This window comes from Castor canadensis, chromosome 3 (genome assembly GCF_047511655.1).
Source record: "Castor canadensis chromosome 3, mCasCan1.hap1v2, whole genome shotgun sequence".
In the NCBI taxonomy this organism is placed as follows: domain Eukaryota; kingdom Metazoa; phylum Chordata; class Mammalia; order Rodentia; family Castoridae; genus Castor; species Castor canadensis.
Genome location: NC_133388.1, coordinates 15,398,242 through 15,417,864, shown reverse-complemented (window position 1 = coordinate 15,417,864; position 19,623 = coordinate 15,398,242). Strand labels below are relative to the sequence as shown.

Below are 19,623 nucleotides of genomic sequence, written 5' to 3'. Positions count from 1 at the left end.
GCCTCCTCCCAGTGAGCCAGGGCCCAGCCCATGTCTTGGGTGGCTCTGTCATCTCACAAATGTGTGTCTGCCAAGGTTGCAGCATTCATGTGTGCTCAGTTGAAGAAGAATGTGGTGGGCATGGCAGTTTTCATCTCCTGGGCTTGGCCCTGGTCGATTTCACTGACCCTCACATCCCCTGGCCTTGAACTTGTCACTGGCACTTCTAACTTCAGACAGGCTCAGTTTCCAGGAAGAAGGAGCAATGGATTTGGTGGACAACACTGGACCTTGTGTCAGGAACTGACACCACTAACAGCACCCAAGGAAGTGTTCAAGCAACGAGACCCCAGAAGGAGAACACTCCTGGTGGTCCCCAAATGAGACCATGATGGTGAAAAAACAGGCAGTGTCTTAGTGTAGGCTCTCCACAAACAGACCCTGATACAGAGACTTGAGTTCTCATTCTGCATTTTGGAAGAGATTTGTATTAGTCTGTCTTTCATTGCTATAACAAGACACCCGAGGTTGGGTGATTTGTAAAGAAAAAATTTATTTAGCTTACAGTTTTGGAGGCTGAAAGACCAAGAGTGAACAACCCCATGAATTGGCCTCTGGTAAGAGCCTCTGGGATGACTCACATTGTGGAAGATGGTATCATGATGGCAAGAGAGAGTGTGTGTATGTGGTGAGACAGAAAACCAGAGAGAGATTCAAGGATCAGACTTGCTCTTATACAACTCACTCTCAAAGAAACTAACCTGGATCCTGTGAGAGCTATTTTAAGCCCTTCCCAGGACGGCATCCCCGATGACCTAACCACCTCCCACTAGGCCACATTGCTTAAAGGTTCTACCACTTCAGTACTGCTACACTGAGGACCAAGCCACTGACACATGAACCCTTGGGAACAAACCACACCCAACCAGAGTCAGATCCAAGGGGGGGCGGGGAGTCAGATAGCAAGAGTGTGAACTCCAGCCACACTGTGGGCTATGGATGCTGGCACTTGCTGAGAAAGCCTGAGAGCCCACATGGAACTAGGGCCTCACACTTGTCCCTAAAGGAAGCGGGTGGTAGCTGGGCACTGGTACTCCAGCTGCTGGCTGAAGGCTGTGCCTGACAGTGTGCTTACCCTCTGGCACCTGTGGCCTCTAGGTGGGGTGAAGGAAGCTAGGTCAGGCAAGCTAAGAGAGTGGAGGTTTGTCCCCAGTGGTCAGGGTGAGGGGACAGAGACAGGGCACCCAGTGTCTGCTACACTCATCAAATGTGCAGGCGACACTTGATTCCCTGTCTTGATTGGTCCCATGAAGAAACTGGCCAAAGATCAGGGTCTGGCCTGTGTCTGTGTCCATCTCCTGTGCCCCTGGTCCCATGACTCCCAGAAGCAGGGCCACAGAGCTTGGAAGTCACTGTGTGACCAAAGGGTGAACACTTGATTGGAGTCCACTAAGCTCCCTTGGAGCCCAGGTCTGCTGCATATTGGCTGACCTCGGCCGATCATCTTCTCTCCCTTAGAGATACTGAAAATGAGCTGAGCAGAGCTGTGGTCTAGACCTCTGAGGCTCCCAGCTTAAACAGGACACAGACACAGTATAGGCAGTTACAGCTCTGGTTTGTCAGAAACTGGGTGGGTGGACTCCCAGTCCAGTCTCTGGGGGCAAATAAAGATTCTTTGAAGGAATCTTTACCAAGCATTGCACCACACACAGGTGCAGGGGCGCCCTAGGTTGGAGGTGCCCACAGGTTCCTGTCTATACACTGTACGCGGTCCCTTCTGCTGAGATTGTGGGAGAAGGAGGGGAGGTCGCGATGGCCTCTGCAACTTGTAGGACCTGGTGCAAAATGCGTGTAGGCCCCTTGCTCAGAAGGCATTAAGAGCCTCAATACTGCAACAGCAGTAAGCATGATGAAAAGCAAGGTCTCTGAGCAGGGGACACCATGGATACGAGGTCCCCTGGTAAAAGGGTTCTGTGAAGATGGGGATGAACTGAGGGCTGGGGGAGTTGGAAAAAGCTCCTGTACATGGTACCCACCCTCAGCTGGAGTGGCTGAGAGAGTTGGTAGCTGCTGTAGACCCTGGGGAGTTAGAGAGATTGTTCTCAAATTTGGCCCCATGACCTTAGCTGAGGCCTAGTTCCCTGTTCCAGATCAGAGGTTTTGGTGGCCTTGGATCTAGGGTAGGAAGCCCAGACTGGAGAAGAATGGCAGGCTGCTGTGTGGCACATGGTGACATGTAGTATGGGAGGCCTGTTGGGGCCGGAGCACGCTACCCAGTTGCCGGGTCCCAAGCCTCTCCCCAGGGTGAATGCTGCTCAGTGGGTGGGGCTCCCATACATGCAGCTCCTGGTACTCCAGGCACACTCGGCTGACCATGTGAATGGCCTCCTCCTGCCCTGTGCCTCTCCCAGGAAGCCCTCAGGATTTTATCCAGATGCACGTGTTCTCCTGGCTTTGGAATATCTGGAACTAGGACAGGTCAAATGGTGGCCTTGAAACTCACCTCGGCTTTGTTTCTCATGCATCTTGGTCCCTAGAGTCTCCAAGATCTAGCTCTTGAATTCTTTCTTTTTTTTGGGTAGCAACTGGTACTGGGGTTTGAACTCAGGATCTCATGCTTACTAGGCAGGTTTTCTACTACTTGAGTCACTCCACCAGCCCTTTTATTTTTTGTGTGTTGGGTATTTTCGAGATAGGGTCTCATGAGCTATTTGCCTGGCTGACCTCAAACTGCAATCCTCCTGATCTCTGCCTCCTGAGTAGCTAGGATTATAGGTTTGAGCCACTGGCACCCAGCTGCCTTGAATTCTTAGTGTGTCTCCCAGGATCTGTCTTGGACGGGATCAAATATGCTGAAGGTCAGAAGTCTTGCATAGTTCCACCGGGTTCTCACAAGGCCAAAGTCATGGTCTAGTCTCCTATCTGTAGGCTCTGGGGAGAATCCACTTCTAAACTCTCTCTGCTGGCAGAGTTCAGTTTTTTGCAGTCATAGGACTGCGGTCCCTGCTTTCTAGCTGACTGTTGGCAAGGGACTGTTCTCAGCTCTCGAGGTTTCTCTGGTCTTTACCCACCACTCCTCCCATGTCAGCATGGAGAAAGTCCATTCTCTGTTCCCTGACTCCTCACACTTCAACTCCCTGCTGCCAGCCAGAGCCCCCAAGAGCTACCCCTTGAATTCTTAGTGTGTCTCCCAGGCTCTGCCTTTGAAGGACTGGGATGGTTCAGATAGACCCGAGTAATCTCCTTACCTCAAGGTCAACTGATTTTCAACTTAATTACATCTGCAAAACCCCTGTTGCCATGAAAGGGACAGACGCACAGGTGCGATCCTTCATTACATTCACAGCCCAGGGACTTTGGGGAGACTCATGGGGCATCATAGAATTTGTTTCCAGAACACTCTGCTCTGTTGCTTCCCTCCTTCCTCAATGCAGATCCTACTTGACCTCCTTCCACCACTGATGTCAGCATTTTAAGGACACAAGGATCCCTAAATAAATGATAATAAGAATGAGGTCTGGGTTGGACCACCCACATAGATGTCAGAAACCACCCCAGTGGCCTGGCGTCTTCCAGCTCACAGCTTATTTCCCAGGCGCAGGGGACCTCTTGCCCTCAGCTCAGCAGAGGGAAAGACCCCCACCACCACCCCACCACCACCACCTTGGGAGGTTTTGGAAGGAACCAAGTCGCCCTCTTGTGGACTGTCAATGAAAGTGGGAACTGGGTGACCAGGACAGAACTCTACCTTTTGACAGCTTGGCTAGAGAGCATTCAACAGGTGGCTTGGCCTAAAGGCAATAGCACAACCTGGTCACAGACTGGATCCTCCAAAAGTGTGAGCCAAAATAAGCCTTTTCTCTTTGTAAGTTGATTGTATCCAGTATTTTGTCATGGTAACAGAAAACTAACACAACCTACGTTCCAACATTCTTAAAGTAGATGCAATTGTGTGAAACTTTCTTGTAGGGATATTGGACTAGGATCACAGAGCACTACAGAGGATGTGTTTGGGCTTGATACATGAAAAGGCTGAAGATGTTCCAGTGGTGGGAGTGGCCCACAGGCTGATGGGGCCACCTTGGAAGAGAGGGAGTAGCTGTCACTAGATGTAGGCCTATGAAGAAAGAGGTCTCTCTCACTGACAGTGTTCTGAGCCTATACCATCTCACAGACACTGTTGTTCCCGGTTTACAGATGAGCAAACTGAGTCTCAGAGACTTGGTGACTCATACTTCCTACACTGTTTAGTGAGGGGAGTCATGACTCAAACCAAAGCAGTGTCTGAACCTGGTGCCTGCCAGTGACTCACGTCTGTAATCCTCACTACTTGGGAGGCTGAGATCAGGACGATCAAGGACTACAAGCATAAAATCAACTGGAAATCTAAAAGGTGTGGCTAATGGTTAGAGGTTCTCTTCTGTCCTGGGCTCCTGGTCTCCCACCTAAAACTAAGCCTCTAAGTCTGCCTACACACTCTACTGACAGTTGTCTCCTTTAAGTCCTGCTTTTGAGGTGGGTGGTTTTCCCATTGTAGACGTGTCAAGACCAGGACGGAGATCAGGTCCCATCCAGATTGCTGCAGGCAGTGACCCTGGGCTGGCCCATTTGCTGTCCTAGCCAAGGCACCAAGTGGTAGAAATTATGGACCCATGCCCTCCACCTCACATGCACACAGGTTGGCAGGACCAAGATAGAATTTCAATTTTCTGTCTAAAAATGCCCCATGTATTTAAAATTAAAAATCTCAGTTTTCAAGGTTATGACATTAGCTAAAGGCAAAAGGGCAGCTTTATTGAGGTCTGCTACGGATTCAGTAAGGCATGTGGATTTTTTTCATTAGGTCCCTTACCTGAAATTAATTCTTGAGGGGCTAAATTCATTCTACCTTTTCCATGCTTACTGTCACCAGTTTCAGTGGAGATTTGATCCTTTTTACCACAGCAGTCTGCCCTTTTCCTAGCCTGTCATACAAATTCTAATTCAAAAACAATTTTTTAGTATAAAATAAGAGGACGGGAGAGCAGTGGGAAAAAAAAGGGAGAGACAGCAGGGATGGGTCTGAGAGTGAGCCTGGGACGAGCTGTTGCTACCCATTGCTTTCCAGGCTGTGACAGTGGAGAACTGCTTACAGACTTGGAGTAGATATAGGGGAGTGGTCTCCAGGGGAAACCCCACTGGGTGGGAAAATTCTTCCGGAGTGGAGTCAACCATGGCTACTGGGAAGTGAGAGGAGATAAGTGGTAATTAGGTAGATAAGTTGCTCAGTGCACTCCGGACCCCCTGGCGAGGTGGTGACTTGTCATTTCCTTGAGGCTAGATGTGGTTCTTCCAGTGGGGAGTGGGGTGTCAGTAAACTGCCTGCAAGGGTGGGGGGGGGGGTCCGATCCTAAGGTGGCTTCTTTTTGTTCACGCTAACAGAGGCCAGCCCAGGCAAATAGCTTATGAGACCCCCATCTCGAAAATAACCAAAGCAAAATGGACTGGAGGTGTGGCTCAAGAGGTTGAGTGACTGCTGTGCAATCATGAAGCCCTGAGTTGAAACCCCAGTCCCACCTCCCCTGCCCCCCAGAAAAGAGCTGTGTTTGTCTAAAGCACTGCTTGTAAACACACATCTACTGAGTACTCTTCTAGACACAGTGACCCCAGCAGGGACAGCCTAGTCCCAGTCCTTGCCCTCCTGGAGGTCACATTCCATCAGGGGAGGGAGACCACATAGAGTGATGAGTGTGCAAACAGAAATCCATCAGAGTGAGGTAATACTAGGGCTGGGGTGGGGGGGTGGGGGGGCGTCCCCATGGTCAAGCAAGGCCACTCTGAGGAGGTGACTTCTGAGCTGAGGTCTAAAAAGCAAGAGGGAGAAAGCATTGTAGAGAGTGGGCAGAGGGAACCACAGGTGCAAAGGTCCTGTGGTAGTGAAAGGGGAACAGGAAGGGGAACACAAAAGCCAACACAAGAGGAATGACAAAAGTAGGGCCAGATCAGTTAGGGCCCCCTTAGACAGGATTTGAACTTCAAAGCAGGCATGCTACAGCCAATCCCTAGGAGCTCAAGAGAGACACCTGTTAAACGTTCAGACATTTTGCAAGCAGACTGTCGAACCGTTAGCAGCTTCAAATTGGGAGAATTTATACCATGGAAATAGGCAAATGCCACAAACTATGGTTAAACACTGACCTGCACATCACTGGTTGTTGACAGGGGGATAGGGAGACTCAATTTTTCCTTTTAAAAGTGCTCTCTCTTGCTGTTGAGGGTACAGAAGCAGGAAGGCCAACAGGGGAGGCCTCTGTATTGGTCCAGGCTGGAGAGAGGAGAGTAGGAGAGAAAAGCCATGGACTGCTGACATGAGACAGAGCCAGTGGTTTTGCTCAGGCAGCTTCCATTACTGAAATTCAGATAGGTGATGCAGCCTGAGCAAGAACCCAGGTCTGGGCTTCCAAATCCCCCTGTTCCCCACACCTCACTGCTGCCCCAAGTTGCCAGAAGGTTCTTTCAGGTTCTGGGGCAAGAGGAGCCATGATATCCAAGCCACCCTCAGCCCCAGCTCCCTGTGCTCAGAGCACAGCTTCTCACACCTCTTCTCAGGAGGGTGGCTCCTCCAAGATACTGCAGGGGACAGGGATGAGGGGCCAAGATGACACTGAAAGGCCCTGTCCCCTCAGGAAGCCTTGACCAAGGCCAATACCTCTGCTTTCCGACCCAGGAAGGGCCTCCCACAGGAAAACTTGGTCAGAGATAGCTTCTAACATCTCAGGATCTGTCTGGGTAACCCTTAGACTTGGGACCTGGGGTCTCCCTGGTGCAGGAATTGACAGGGATGGAAGCCTGGAATGAGAAGGGAGGGACCAGGCTGGGGCTCCCAGGAGGAGCCATAGCTGGACTGGATGCTGTGGGCTTTGGATCCTCTGCATCAGGCATGGAGGGAGGGGATGGGTAGGGACCACTGAGATTCTCTCTCAGTGAGCGGTTGCAGATAATCATGCTAGGTCTTAGCATGATTCAGGCAGAGTCTTCCCCCAGGCTTCACATCTCCTTCTTCCCCAGTGGCCACCTCTGCCAGCCAACCCCAGTGAACCCCCCTTGTGTGCTTCAGCCACCCCCAGCTCCTTGTGTTAGGGAACCAGCTATGTGATCCTTGGAGAGGGAAAGGAAGGGCAGGAAGTAAACTTCTCCAAGATGAATGCCTACTGTGTGCCAGGCTCACACAGGCTCACCCTCTTTCCTAGAAGCTGGGAACACACACACTCTTAAAGAGATATACCTATTCGTTTCCTTGCCCCTAAGATAAGATCAGAAAGATTCACTCACATCCTTTCAGACTTTCTTACACACACACACACACACACACACACACACACAGGCACACAGGCACGCATAGACCACAGATTCACAAAAGCAGAATGCTGCTAAGTGAGCCTTCACAGGGAGTACCTCATCAAATCCTGGGTGCTGTCATTGTCCCCACTTTGCCTTGCCTGAACTAAAACTCAGAGAGCTTATGGGCTTTTCCTAAAGTCACACACCTGAAAGTACTGGCTGGCTCCATGGTGGCAGCCTCTGTGTCCTGAACGTTCTCTGGCTGGGGTTCGGCTGCCTTTGCTCCTGTCGGGGATATTTGAGGCTGCAGAGCAGATGGAGTTGGGACTTGAGGCAGGAAACCCAATGCAGCCCTGCCTTCTGCTGTGCCTAGTAACCCAACCCCACAGTCCTTGTGAAGGCCTTTGAAAAGGAGTCTATTGCCACTGAACTGTGGCTCTGCCTGTCCAGTGGGCTCCCAACTCCCTAGCTCCCAGCTGTGCACAGCAGACAGAACTGCCTGGGTATGGTCTCACCATGGTCTCTCTCACCAAGGCCCAGGGCATGACACTGGCTCTCCCCCGCTGTGCACCCCGGCAGCCTGTGCCTCTCAGCGCTGTGCTCTCCTCTCTAATGTTCCTTTCAGACTTGCCTAACATGCTGGAAGCCCTGGGTTTCATCCCCAGTCTTGCAAAATAAGTAAAGAAATAGAGTTCTTTTCAACCCCAGTGTAAGTGCCTGATGCTTCCCCTAATCAGGGAAGGGCAGGTCTGTGGCTGACTGGGGGAGGGGAGGAAGAGAAAGAACTAGGGCAGGAAGAGGCCTCTGAGGCAGCTCTGAGGTTGCAAGCATCCGGGTGGAGTGAAGTCCCTGGGCCTGGATTCAGATCCCAGTGTGGGTCCTGCACCGTTGCACAGGTTTTTAGGTTCCTAGTCTGTGGCTGCATCTTGAAATTCTTAATCTTTTTGAAGCCAAAGCCCAGCATTTTCAGATTGCATGGGGCCCACAAATGATGTTACTGGCCCTGCCACCAGGTACTAACCATGTGACTGTGAGCAGCTGCTTCTCCCAGACACTCGGGTCTCATCTGCAAAGAGAGCACCAATGCCACCGCCCTGGAGGTTGTCTGAGAATCCAAGGAGGCTCCAGGTAAAGAGCCAGGCAGTGGTGAGGCTATAGCAGGGCCAGGCCCTGGTAATTGTCAATCACTCTCCAGGGCCCGATGGGGGAGAAACATCTCACAGCTGCAGCGTCCCTTCCAGCCTCATCTGTGAGTGAGCTCTCTGGACACTTTAAGGGACACTTCAGGCCACAGGTAGACTCTCTGGGAAACAGATAGTTCCATCAGCAACCAGACCCCAAGCCTGTGCCCTCTGGGGCTGAGCTGGTTAGGCCTTCAGCAGCAGGACAGGGAGGTTCTGGGGTTTTGGAGCCTAGGTAGAGACATGGGCTGGTGATCCTGCTCCAGCATCTGCCACACCAGAGTAGGGTCAGCGATCTGCCCTTCCTGAATGAAGGCCTTGAAAGCCACAGTGCTGTGGTCCCCCGCCCTTCCTCCAAGCAGCTTCCCCCTCCATATCAGGGCTCATAAATCCTCATTGGTCAATTTCTAAGTCCTGGCAACTCAGGTCCCAGGAGGGTTCTGGACCCCAATTTCCTGGGTTGATGCCTCAGCTGTTTCCCAACAGTGAGACTTTGGACAAGCTACTAAAATCTCTGTGAGCCTCAGCTCCCCTTCTGTGAAAGAACAACTCTGGCCTGTCTGAAGATTCAATTGTCCCCAACATGGAGGGTATTTGGAAGTGTGCTGCACAAGTGTCCTGCTGGCCTCCTGACTCCCCTCCACTGAGCCAAGGAGCCTGCTCAGAACCGCCAGGGTGACCAACCCCCTCCATTTCCTCGGGGACGCCCTGGGGAGCTGACTGTTGCCTTCAGGGAACCATGTTTTCTCATCATGCCAGAGATGAACCCCAGGCTTTGCTCTTGCTAGGTAAGCCGCACAGCCTGAGCCTGCTTCATAGCCTACATGTAAGCGGATGTAGTTTGGCTGTGTAGTGTTCCTTGGTCCCAAGAGCAGCCCTGGTTGGCTCTGGGAAACCTGCAGCCCCCAGGGCAGCTCTCAGGATGGACTGTCAAGCCAAGGGGTGGGCACATGGTCGAGGCCCAGACAACTGGATGCGCTCTCTTGGTTCCTGAGAATAGAGAGGATGCGGGGAAGGGGGTGGGGGTGTTGTTTTAGGGGGGGTTCCCCTGAGTCCCTGATGCCTGGCTCTGCAGGTCTGCCCCTAGGGCTCATGGGCCTGAGCCGGGTCTTCAGCTGTCTCTGCATTCTTCGCCTTCCTTACCGCCTTGCATCGGTTTGTTTGTTTTATTATGGAGCTAGGGACAAATCCAGGGCCTTGAGCACTCCAGGCAGGTGCTGGCTCTACCACTGAGCTATATTCCTTTTTTGCCCATAGCTGCCTCATCACTTTCTGTTGCTGCCAATCCTCTCAGCCTCTGCTCAAGTCACCCCTGCTTTCACATTCCCCTTCTGTACCTCTTGCTGTGGCTCTCACAGCAAGGCCTGTCTGCCAGAGGGGTAGAGCATGAGGTGGGATGGGATAGGGTGGGATATAGGTGGGCACCAGCCCAGTTCCCCCCTGCTCCAGTGACACAGGTCCAGCAGCTACACTAGCAGGTATAGGGTGTGTAAGTCAGGGACAGGTTCTCCACTTGGGTCCTCTGCCCAAGTGGAGTCTGCTCTGAGTCAGGCCATGGTTGGAGATGATCCCTCTAGGGCTCCCCCAGCTGCAGTCACCAAAGCAGGTGGGAGGGGAGGAAGGGAGAGAGCCAGGTCAGGGGAGTTTGGGCAGCTTGCAAGGTAGGGCATGAAGAACCACCCCACCTTAACTTCAGGTGGGCAGTCTTCAAAAGAAATGACACAGCCTAAGCCTCCTTGTCCCTTCCCTTTGGGAACTGAACTGGGGGCAGGCAGGGGCAGAGAAGGTCCTAGGGCCGTGGAACATCTGGTCCTCCACCTGCAGGGGCATCCTGCATGATGGACATGCCGAGTCTAGAAGCCAGCATTGTGACGTCACTGCCTGGCTGTGGCTTTGCGTCCAGAGCTGTGGGTGAGTTGGCTGGGATCCTTCCTTTTCTGGTGCTCTTGAACCTGTCTGATGCTCATAGCTGAGCAGGTAGTCCTCACTTTCCTCCTCTGCTTCCCCCAGGCACCAGGGCTGGCCAGCAGATGGCCAGGGTCATGCTCTCTTAGTGGGAACCAGCCCTGGCCAGCTGCCCAGGAACTGTTTGCAAGGCTGGCTTAAGATCCCTGTGAGCTGAGCCATCTTCCACGCGCCACCAGAATCTTGTTCCAGGTGTCCCTGCCTGGTGTCTGCCTCCAGCCCAGCTCTGTAAGCCCTGCACAGGCTCCAAGTGCATGACACTGATGAATGAGAGTCCTGGGGGTGGGGGCAGGGAGCTATGAGGCAGACCCCTCCTCCCTCTCCCAGCTGCTCTCTACAAGCCCTTGCTCTGACTCAGTGACTCTTTTTTGAATTTCACAGGAAGCCAACACCTATTGGGAGTCCCCTGGACATCTTGGATCTTGGGAACTACAATTTTGGGTGATGGTGCTATACCGTTGATGGGGCATTGAGGGCAAAAATGGCACTGCAGAGGGGCACCTTCAGCCCCTCCAGAGCTGGGGTACATCTCAAAGGCCCTAGACTTCAGATTCAGTGACCCCTGAGTTCAGACCCAGTCCTTCTGTGTGACCTTGAATTGGTCACCACCCCTCTCTGAGCCTCTGTTTCCTTTTCTATGTAGTGGGCATGCTAACCCCGGCTTCTGAAGACTGTTGGGAGGACCCAAAGAGGAAACCGCTGCTGTGATTGTTCCATTTCGGTCTGTCTGCTTCCTGTCTGGACTAGGTGGTGAGGGCCACTACTGGCGGCCATGGACACAGACCAGGGAGCTGACTTGAGCAGTCCTGGCCAGGAGGATGAGGACCTGCAGGTGCTAATGCAGGAGCTCTGCCATCTGCAGGCCAAGTACGAGGTGTCCTGGGCCCTGCTGTGCCCTGCTCTAGTCCCATGCCACCCTCAGGAGGGCCAAAAGCTGGGACAGAGCAAAACTGCCCTGCGGAGGCCAGGCCAGGGAGGACACAGGAGAGGAGTGAGGCCTGGGAGGAAACCCCAGGGTAAGGAGGGAGGAGCTGTGACTACATCCTTTGACCTCAGCTCCCCTTTGACCTCAGAACTTGGTCCAGTTGCAGGAGGGGCTGCAGTGGCCATCCCTATCCACCTGTCAGCTCAGACCCATAATGTCCTTCTGCAAGACTGCCACCCTAGCTCTGGGTGGAGCCTGGTCCTCCCCCTCCTGGGGCCTCAAGCTGCAGGTATTTGTGGGAAAGAATAAGAAAACAGATAGCTGTTCCTGGGCACTCAGCAGTCATTAGCTATCCCAGCATAGCCCCTGTGGGCACAGTGAGTAGAGGGTACGCAGCTGAGGCCAGGTCAGGCCCCCAGTTGGCCCTCTACTCTTGACCTCTGACTCCAGAGCAGGCAGCCTATTGATATTAGTCTTGCTTAGGAATTTCCCTTAAGGTTCCTAAGTCACCTGGGCATCCAGGTGTAATCCCATCCAGCCACAGGGAGAGTCTGTCATCACCCCTGTGACAGTGAACAACCCAGGCACACAGACAGGTGAAGCAGCTGACCCTGTCACTGCCTAGGAGGGGGAGCTTATCTCCCAGGTGGGCCTTGGCCACCACCTGCTTTGCCTCCAGGAGGGGTGTCATAGACCCCAGTCCCAGGCAGCCTGGCCATCCCTCTCCCCATGTCCCTTCTATGCTGCCTGGCCATGCGTTCATTTGATCTGTCTGCAGCTCACTGTGCTCAGTGGGAAGACAGGGGACTCACGAGTCAGTGGTCAGCCCAGTGCAGGTCTGAGCAGAGATCCGCACAGGGTGGCCCTGGAGAAAGGTCAGGCAGGATCTGGGGACTCCATGCTGTGTTCTTGCACCTGTACAGGCACAGGAAGCTGGAGAAGGAGGTGGAGGAGCACAAGCTTTTTGAAGACTACCTGAGGAAGGTCCTTGGGAAGATTCCCAAAGGTAGGTGGCTTCCTTATAGCTTGTCCCTTCTGTGGCTGGGACACAGTGTGTGACCTCACTGAGCCTGTGCTGCTCATCTACAGAGTGGGGACACACAAAGGCCAGGGCAGCCATGGCTGAGAAGGGCACAAGTGCTTGAGTCAGATTGGCTGGGCCCAACCCAGGCCCTACCTTGCAACTGTGTGGCCTCTGGCAAGATCTGGAGGCCTTGATTTCTTTATCTGTACATTGGGAATGGCAATAGTTATATGGACTAAATAAATGATCCTCTTAAGCATGGATCCCAGTGTCAGCCAGGCTGGTTATTATAGCCGGCCCTAATCAGCCTGTCCCAGGGGTCCACATCTGCAGATTCAAGCCACCTTGGATCAAAAATATGCAAAAAAATTATATCTGTACTGAATATCTTGTTGTTTTTTCCCCAAACAATGCAGTGTACTATTTACATAGCATTGACATTGTGTTAGACACTCATGTAGAGACAACTTAAAGTCTACGGGAGGATGTGTGCAGGTTCTGTGCAAACATGACACTACTGTTCCATATTAGGAACTTGCACACTCTTGGATTTTGGTGTCCGGGGGGTCCTGGAACCAATCACCTGTAGAGACTTGATTTTATTTATCTTTGGTTTTATTTATTTCCGTTTGTTTGGCTATTATTAAGAATGGACATTTGAAATGGGTGTTATTGGTTTTCTTTTGTCTTATGATTTGTACCAGAGTCCAGTGGTATAAAGGCTGGAAGTTTATTAGAAAAAGGAAGGGAGAGGAGGACTCAATTTGAGGCCAGCCTGGGGTCAAGGCAGGGGGTTTTAAGACCTTATCTCAGCAAACAAGCTGGGCATGGTGCTGCACAATTGTGATCCCAGCTGCTTGGGAGGCAGAAGTAGGAGGATTGAAGTCTGGGGCTGGTCCAGGCAAAAGTGTAAGACTCTATCTGAAAACAAACTAAGGCAAAATGGGTTGGAGGAGAGGCTAGGCCCTCAGTTCAAATCCCAGTACTGCTAAAAAAAAGAAAGAAAGAAAAAGGGAAGACAAAAATGTGTATTTGTGTCATGCATATTTACATCATACAAATATATACAAAAATACAAATTTATATCATTATTTCAACATCATCAAAAATGCAAAATAATGAATGCCATTTGTTAAATATCTACTCCATGCTTAAGCTCTGTAATAAATCTTTTTCTTCCTTCCTTATGAGCTTCAGGGATGCTGTATTGTGCAGGCTCAGAGAAGGTAAAGACCTTGCCAAAGGTTGCTCAGCCAGGAAGTGGGGGCTGAGGCTCAGACTCTGATGTGACTTCATAGCCACTGTGCTCAGTGTTACAGGGAAGGTACTGAGTGTACAGGATGGGGCTATGGGGCACTCAACACTGCCCAGTAGTCACACAAGGCTTCACAGAGGAGGTGACCGCTCATGGGACTCAAATGAAGTCCAGCACAGGAATAGGCTGAGGGAGAGCGTGCAGAGCACACACACACACACACATACACACACACACGCACATGCACACACACACGCACACGCACACACATGTGCATACACACATGCACATGCACACACACACATGCACACGCACATGCACACACACGGGCCAGTTGTCACCCTGCAGGCAAGTCTGGAGTGTGAGCCCTGTGCTGGAGCTGCGGTGGCTGCTGAGAGATGTGGCCAGCAAGGCTTAGTGCCTTAGAGGGTGCGGGGCTCTAGGTCAGGTGTGGGCTTGCAGCAGGCCCAGCACCCAGAGCTGCTCAGGGGACCTCAAGTTCAGTGCCTTCCTAATTCAGAAGTTCAGCCCTATTCACTATTTATCTCACCCAGAATGCATAGCCAACAGGCCTGGGGACCTGCTCTCTCAGGACACATAGTCCTATGCTCTTCCTTTGGCCTCCCTGAGTCTGCTGTCTCTGCCTGGGCAGCCAGGTCCTCAGTCACTTTTCAGACCCAGGCTTCTCTGGAGGAGGTAGGAGGTGGATGGTGGAGCCACAGGCCCCCTTTCTACTGTCTTGGAGTAAGCTCGCATAGATGGTCTGGAACCTCTCAACTCCAGTGCTGCAGCCAGAATTCCTAGGCACAGCAGAAGCCCATCCACCTAGCTAGTATTGCCACTGCAGGGGACACCCACACATTCTGTCACCCATGATGTCACCTCATCTCCACAGACTGCAGTGATCCAGAGGAGCCAGAGGTGGCCCTGCTGGAGGCCATGATGGAGCACTATGAGAAGCTCTTCACAGCCTGCCAGGATGCCCAGAAGCACCTGGAGGCCTTTTCTCAGATGAACCAGACTGTCCACCAGAGCCTAGAGTCTCTAGAGGAAGGCCACAGGGCTCTGGTGTCAGTAAGTGCTACCTGCAGCCTGGACCACTCCCTTTGTTCCAGAGCACTGGGAGCCCCTTTCTCTGAACCAGGGGCGGGCCCAGAGCAGAGGGGAGATGGAGCGGGGATGTCCCTCCAGATCTTTCCTCTATCCTTCTTCTCATGGCTGACTCGTGGTTTCTCACTGCTCTGCTTGTGAACAAAAAGGAATCAGCCTGGCAAAGGCATGGCACCATGATGCATACTGTCAGGGAACCTGGTGACAGAGAAGGAAGGTGACAGAGAAGGAAGGTGACAGGTTCTTCCTAGGGTCATGGCAAAAGGCTGCTGAGTGATGTTTGGGAAGCTGCTGCCCCTAGTGGCAGTGCTGCAGAACTGCATCACCTCATAGCTTTTTCTCCTTTGGAGAGTGGGTCAGCTTCTGTGTCCTCCCTGCCACCAAAGCTTTCCCTGCTTTGTCTCACTTAAATGTCACTCCAGCACCTGGAGGCAGGAGATTTTATTCCCAGGGCTTGGACTATGGAGAGGTTAGCCAGGTGATCGTGCAAGTGTGAAGTTGGAGCCTGTTCTTAATCAACGTTTTGTTTCTCATGGATCCCCCCCTGCCATTAATTCCCATGTTTTAAGAGCATTGCCTGAAAGTCCTACTCATCTTAATTACTGAGTTTTTTTGGTCCCCATTAAATTTTGTGCCTAAGCTATTATTCCCATTTTGGAGGTGAGGAGGAGAAGTGAGGTCACTTGTGACTTACTGCATCTTCTCAATTCACAGCCCGGGCCTGACAAGGCAGTGTGCCCAGCCAGCCAGGCCTTGGACAGGCAGTGTGCCAGCTCTGGATCTGGCCAGGGGCAGTGGCCCTGAATGGGCCCTCACCTGCTCCAATGGGGCCTTGAGCACCTAACCCTCAGACCACAGCAGGCAGGGCTCCTCCAGCCAGCCACCAGATGCCTGGCGTCTGCCGTCCCATGGTGACTTTGCCCCTCTCTCCAGAACCTGAAGATCCTTCTGTGTCAGCTGCAGAAGAAGTGTCACCACAAGCAGTGGCTGCGGCAACAGCTGGAGCACAGTGTTACCTACCAGAGTGACTCCAGCTTCAACACACACCCATATACTGCCAATGACAATGTGAGCCCAGTCTACTATGGGGGGCCAGAGGGTCTGTTGCCTCTTCAACCAGAGTCACCCCAACATTCACAAATAGACAGACAGACACACACAGACGCATGCACACACAGACAGCTGTACATACAGAGCCACACAGAAACAAACTCACAGCCACACGCATCCATATACATACAAGTGCACACTCATAGACACAGACATGCACACAGACACACACACAGACAAATACACAGAGGTACACAGCGATGCATAAACAGCCACGCACACACCTGCGGAAAGACACAGAGAGGCACACACACCACTTGCTCCTTCTGGGCACCCCTTTGCTTTCATAGGGCTTCTCAAAGATGGCAGATGTTAACTTTACAGATGGAAAAATTGAGCCACAGATAGCTAAGCACTGAGGTACAAAAACCAGAGCAGGGTCCCGCCAGCCTGGTCCCAGGTCCTGGCGTGATGAGAGGAACCTTGTCAAGTTTTATGCAATGCTTATGGTGAAATGAAATCATGGCACTTGGGTGAGTTACCATGCACCCTGTGTCTCCCTGGTCATGAACCAACTGTGCTTAGCATGGGGCCAAAGTCCAGAACCTGGGATTTCCAGTCTTTAACACTTTGCCTCTGCCCTTTCCTGGCCTGAGGAATGTGCTGTGGTCACCATAGAGCCCCAGTCTCCCTGTCAGAGTCAGGGCCAGGGCCCACAGTCTACACCTTGGGCCCTGCTGCATGCTATAATATACAGGAAACATACACAGGCGCACCTGCAAATAAGTACAAAGTCACCACCTTGCAAACGCAAGGATACGCACACAGGAGCTTGCTGGAGAGGGCATGCCAGGGGCTGAGGGAGCCTTCTGCACAGTGTCCTGCTTTTCAAGGTCAGGTGCTTGGTCACGTCCACTGTGTTGCCTCTCCTCATTGTCTCCTAGGACCAAATCTCCTATCAGTCAGGGCACCGTCACTGCAGCAATGAAAAACATGATCGGATTAGCTTTGATAACAGAACTTGTCTTAAAGAAAATAACAGCCTTGTTGAGATATAATTTGCATACAATAACACTTACCCCTCAAGAGTATATACACTTCAGTGTTATCAGCATTGTTAGCATTGCACAATAGTCACGTTATCTAATTCTAGAATATTTTCATCACGCCAAAAAGATGTACTTTGCATCTGGCTTCTTTCACTTCACATGATGTTTTCAAAGTTCACCCATGGTTGTAGCTTGACTCAGTACTTCACCAAATAATATCTGTTTGTATGAGAATCCATGTTTTGCTTGTCCCTTGATCGGTTGATGGGCATTTAAGCTGTTTCTATTCTTTGGCTATTATGAAAAGTTCTGCTGTGAACATTGGTGTCCAAGTCTTTATTTGGACACGTTTCCAGTCCTCTTGGGTACAAGTCTAGGAGTGGGATTGCTGGTAATGACAGTCCTGTCGAACATTGTGTGGAGCTGCCAAGCTGGCTACAATGCCAGGACTGCAGATGAGGACACCAATTTCTGCACATCTTTGTCAACACTCGGTACTGTCTAGCTTTTGTAACTTAGCCATCCTAGTGTGTCATACCATGTGGCTTTGATTCACATTTCTTGGATGACTAATGATGTTGAACTTGTATGTGCTTATTGGCCATCTGTCTGTCTCCTTTGGAGACATTTCTATTCAAATCTTGTGCACATTTAAAAACTTGGATTACTTATCTCGTGTAGTTGAGTTGTAAAAATTATTTTCTCTGGATACAGTTCCTTTATCAAATAAGGATTTGCAAATATTTTCTTCCACTCTGTATCTCTTACCTTTTATTTTTTTGGAGACAGGGTCTTGTTGTGTGGCCAAGACTGACCTGGAACCTTCTATGTAGCCCAGGCTGGCATGGAATTTGTAATCCTCCTGCCTCCATCTCCCAAGTACTGGGATTACAGACATGAACCACCATGCCTGGCTTCTTTTTAGTCTTTATTTTAATGGTGTCTTTTGAATCACAACAATTTATATTTTGATGACATTCAATTTTTTACCTTAGTTATTTGTGCTTACTGGTAATTCCAGCACTCAGGAGTAGAGGCAGGAAGATTTTGAGTTCAAGAATAGCCTTAGCTACACAGTGAGAACCTGCCTCAACTAAAAGCAAATGAAGCTAATGGCTATAACACTACTGTTGATGGCTGCAAATCTATTTGTAGTTAATTTTTATATATGGTGTGAGATAGGGGGTTCAACTTCAAATTTTTGCGTGAGGATATCCAGTTCTCATGAGATTATTTGTTAAGAAAACTATTCTTTCCTCATTGAACTATCTCAATATCTCTGTCAAAAACCAATTACCTATAAGCATGAAGTTTGTTTTGGGAATCCAATTCAAGTCCATTGATCTATATGTCTATTCTAATGCCAGTACCACACTGCCTTGATGTAACTTTGTAGAAGGTTTGAAGTTGGGAAGTGTGAGTCCTCCAGCTTTGTTCTTCCTTCTCAAAGGTTGTTGGCTCTTCTACCAGGGCATGTGTTGTATCATTAGTGGAAGTCTGGTGCCCGGGCGGATCTCAGGCATGGCGTGACCCAAGGCTCAGTGTACCATCAACTCGAAGTCTTGTAACGCCTTAGCATTGCAACAGGAATGATGCAATTCTGAGAAGGACGTGTTTGTCTAAGTAGCCACAGTGTCTTCATTTTATCTTCTTTCCAAGAAAAAAAAGATGGCATGATGATGTCAGGCAGTCCCAAGTGTCTCCCACAACTATCACATCAGGCCTCTGGGTCAACATCTGTCACTCATTCAACAATAACTGAGTCACTCAAATGTGCTCAGCAACATGCTAAGAGCAGAGCTGGAGGTGGCAAGGGATAAAAGCTTACCTGGTCCTTAAGCAATGAATGTCCTCAGAGATGGAGCCTGGAGGTAGTCAGAGTGGGCTCTTTGGAGGAAGCAGTGAGAAGAGGCAGACATATTCAGGAAAACACATGCAGATTTGAACTCCTAATCACCCATTTCTGCCACTACTAGACTGTGCAACTTCAAGCAAGCTACTTAACCTCTCTGAGCCTCAGTTTGCTCAATTGTCAGGTGGCATTGATGCCACTCCTCTGAAGGGCCCTTGTGAAGTTAAAGGAGATACGGGTCAACCTTTGATGGTGTTTTGGTCCTGGGAAGGGGTATCCAGGGGCAGTTAAGTGAGAGATTTATTTGCCTTCTTAGGAATTTATGTTAGACAAAATGAAGACCATGAGAAGTCGCTCGCTGCTCCTGAAGCCCAGAGTGTGCTGGTCAGGGGACAACCTCAAGAACAAGGGAATCAGAAGGCACCCCAGACCCTCCAGGAAATGTCCGAGGCGCCAAGACGTGCTCCCCAGGGGCTCCTTTCCCAGTGCCCAGACTTCAGAATGTGCCAGCCTGTACTGATGGCCTGGGTTGGCCAGCCCAGAGGAATCATGACCAGCTCCTTCCTACTCTGCCTCCATTCCTTACTGCTGCCTCCCCAATGGGATGGGAGACATCTGGGGCAGTGAGAGAGCGGGTAGGGTCTGGGCCAGCTGGAATGGGGGTTGCTGCTATCCATTCAGGGAGATTGGAAGAGATTGCCTAGGGCAGGTAGTTGGTGGCAGCAGCTGGACAGGAAGTTCCTGGTTGGCACTTGCATCCTGGAAAAGGGGGACTGCATTGCTCAATGACACAGTGGGCTTCTGAGCCTGAGGTGGGTCCAGCAGGTGCATGGCTATTGATAGTGTCCACATCACAGTGAGTCTGTAAAAAGTCTCCCAGCCGTAGGTCATGTGGGAGCCTGCCTGGCTGGCA

The 19,623-nt window shown here is 51.1% G+C and overlaps 1 protein-coding gene across 1 annotated transcript; it reads left to right on the top strand.

Moving 5' to 3' along the window:
• Positions 1-10,034: 10,034 nt before the first annotated feature.
• Positions 10,035-19,230, top strand: Ccdc197 (coiled-coil domain containing 197). Its single transcript, XM_074066956.1, has 8 exons — positions 10,035-10,086; positions 10,305-10,391; positions 11,201-11,312; positions 12,294-12,376; positions 13,719-13,739; positions 14,560-14,723; positions 15,693-15,983; positions 19,027-19,230. Exons 1-8 carry the CDS (start codon positions 10,035-10,037, stop codon positions 19,228-19,230), a joined length of 1,014 nt encoding a protein of 337 aa, XP_073923057.1.
• The last annotated feature ends 393 nt before the right edge of the window (positions 19,231-19,623 follow it).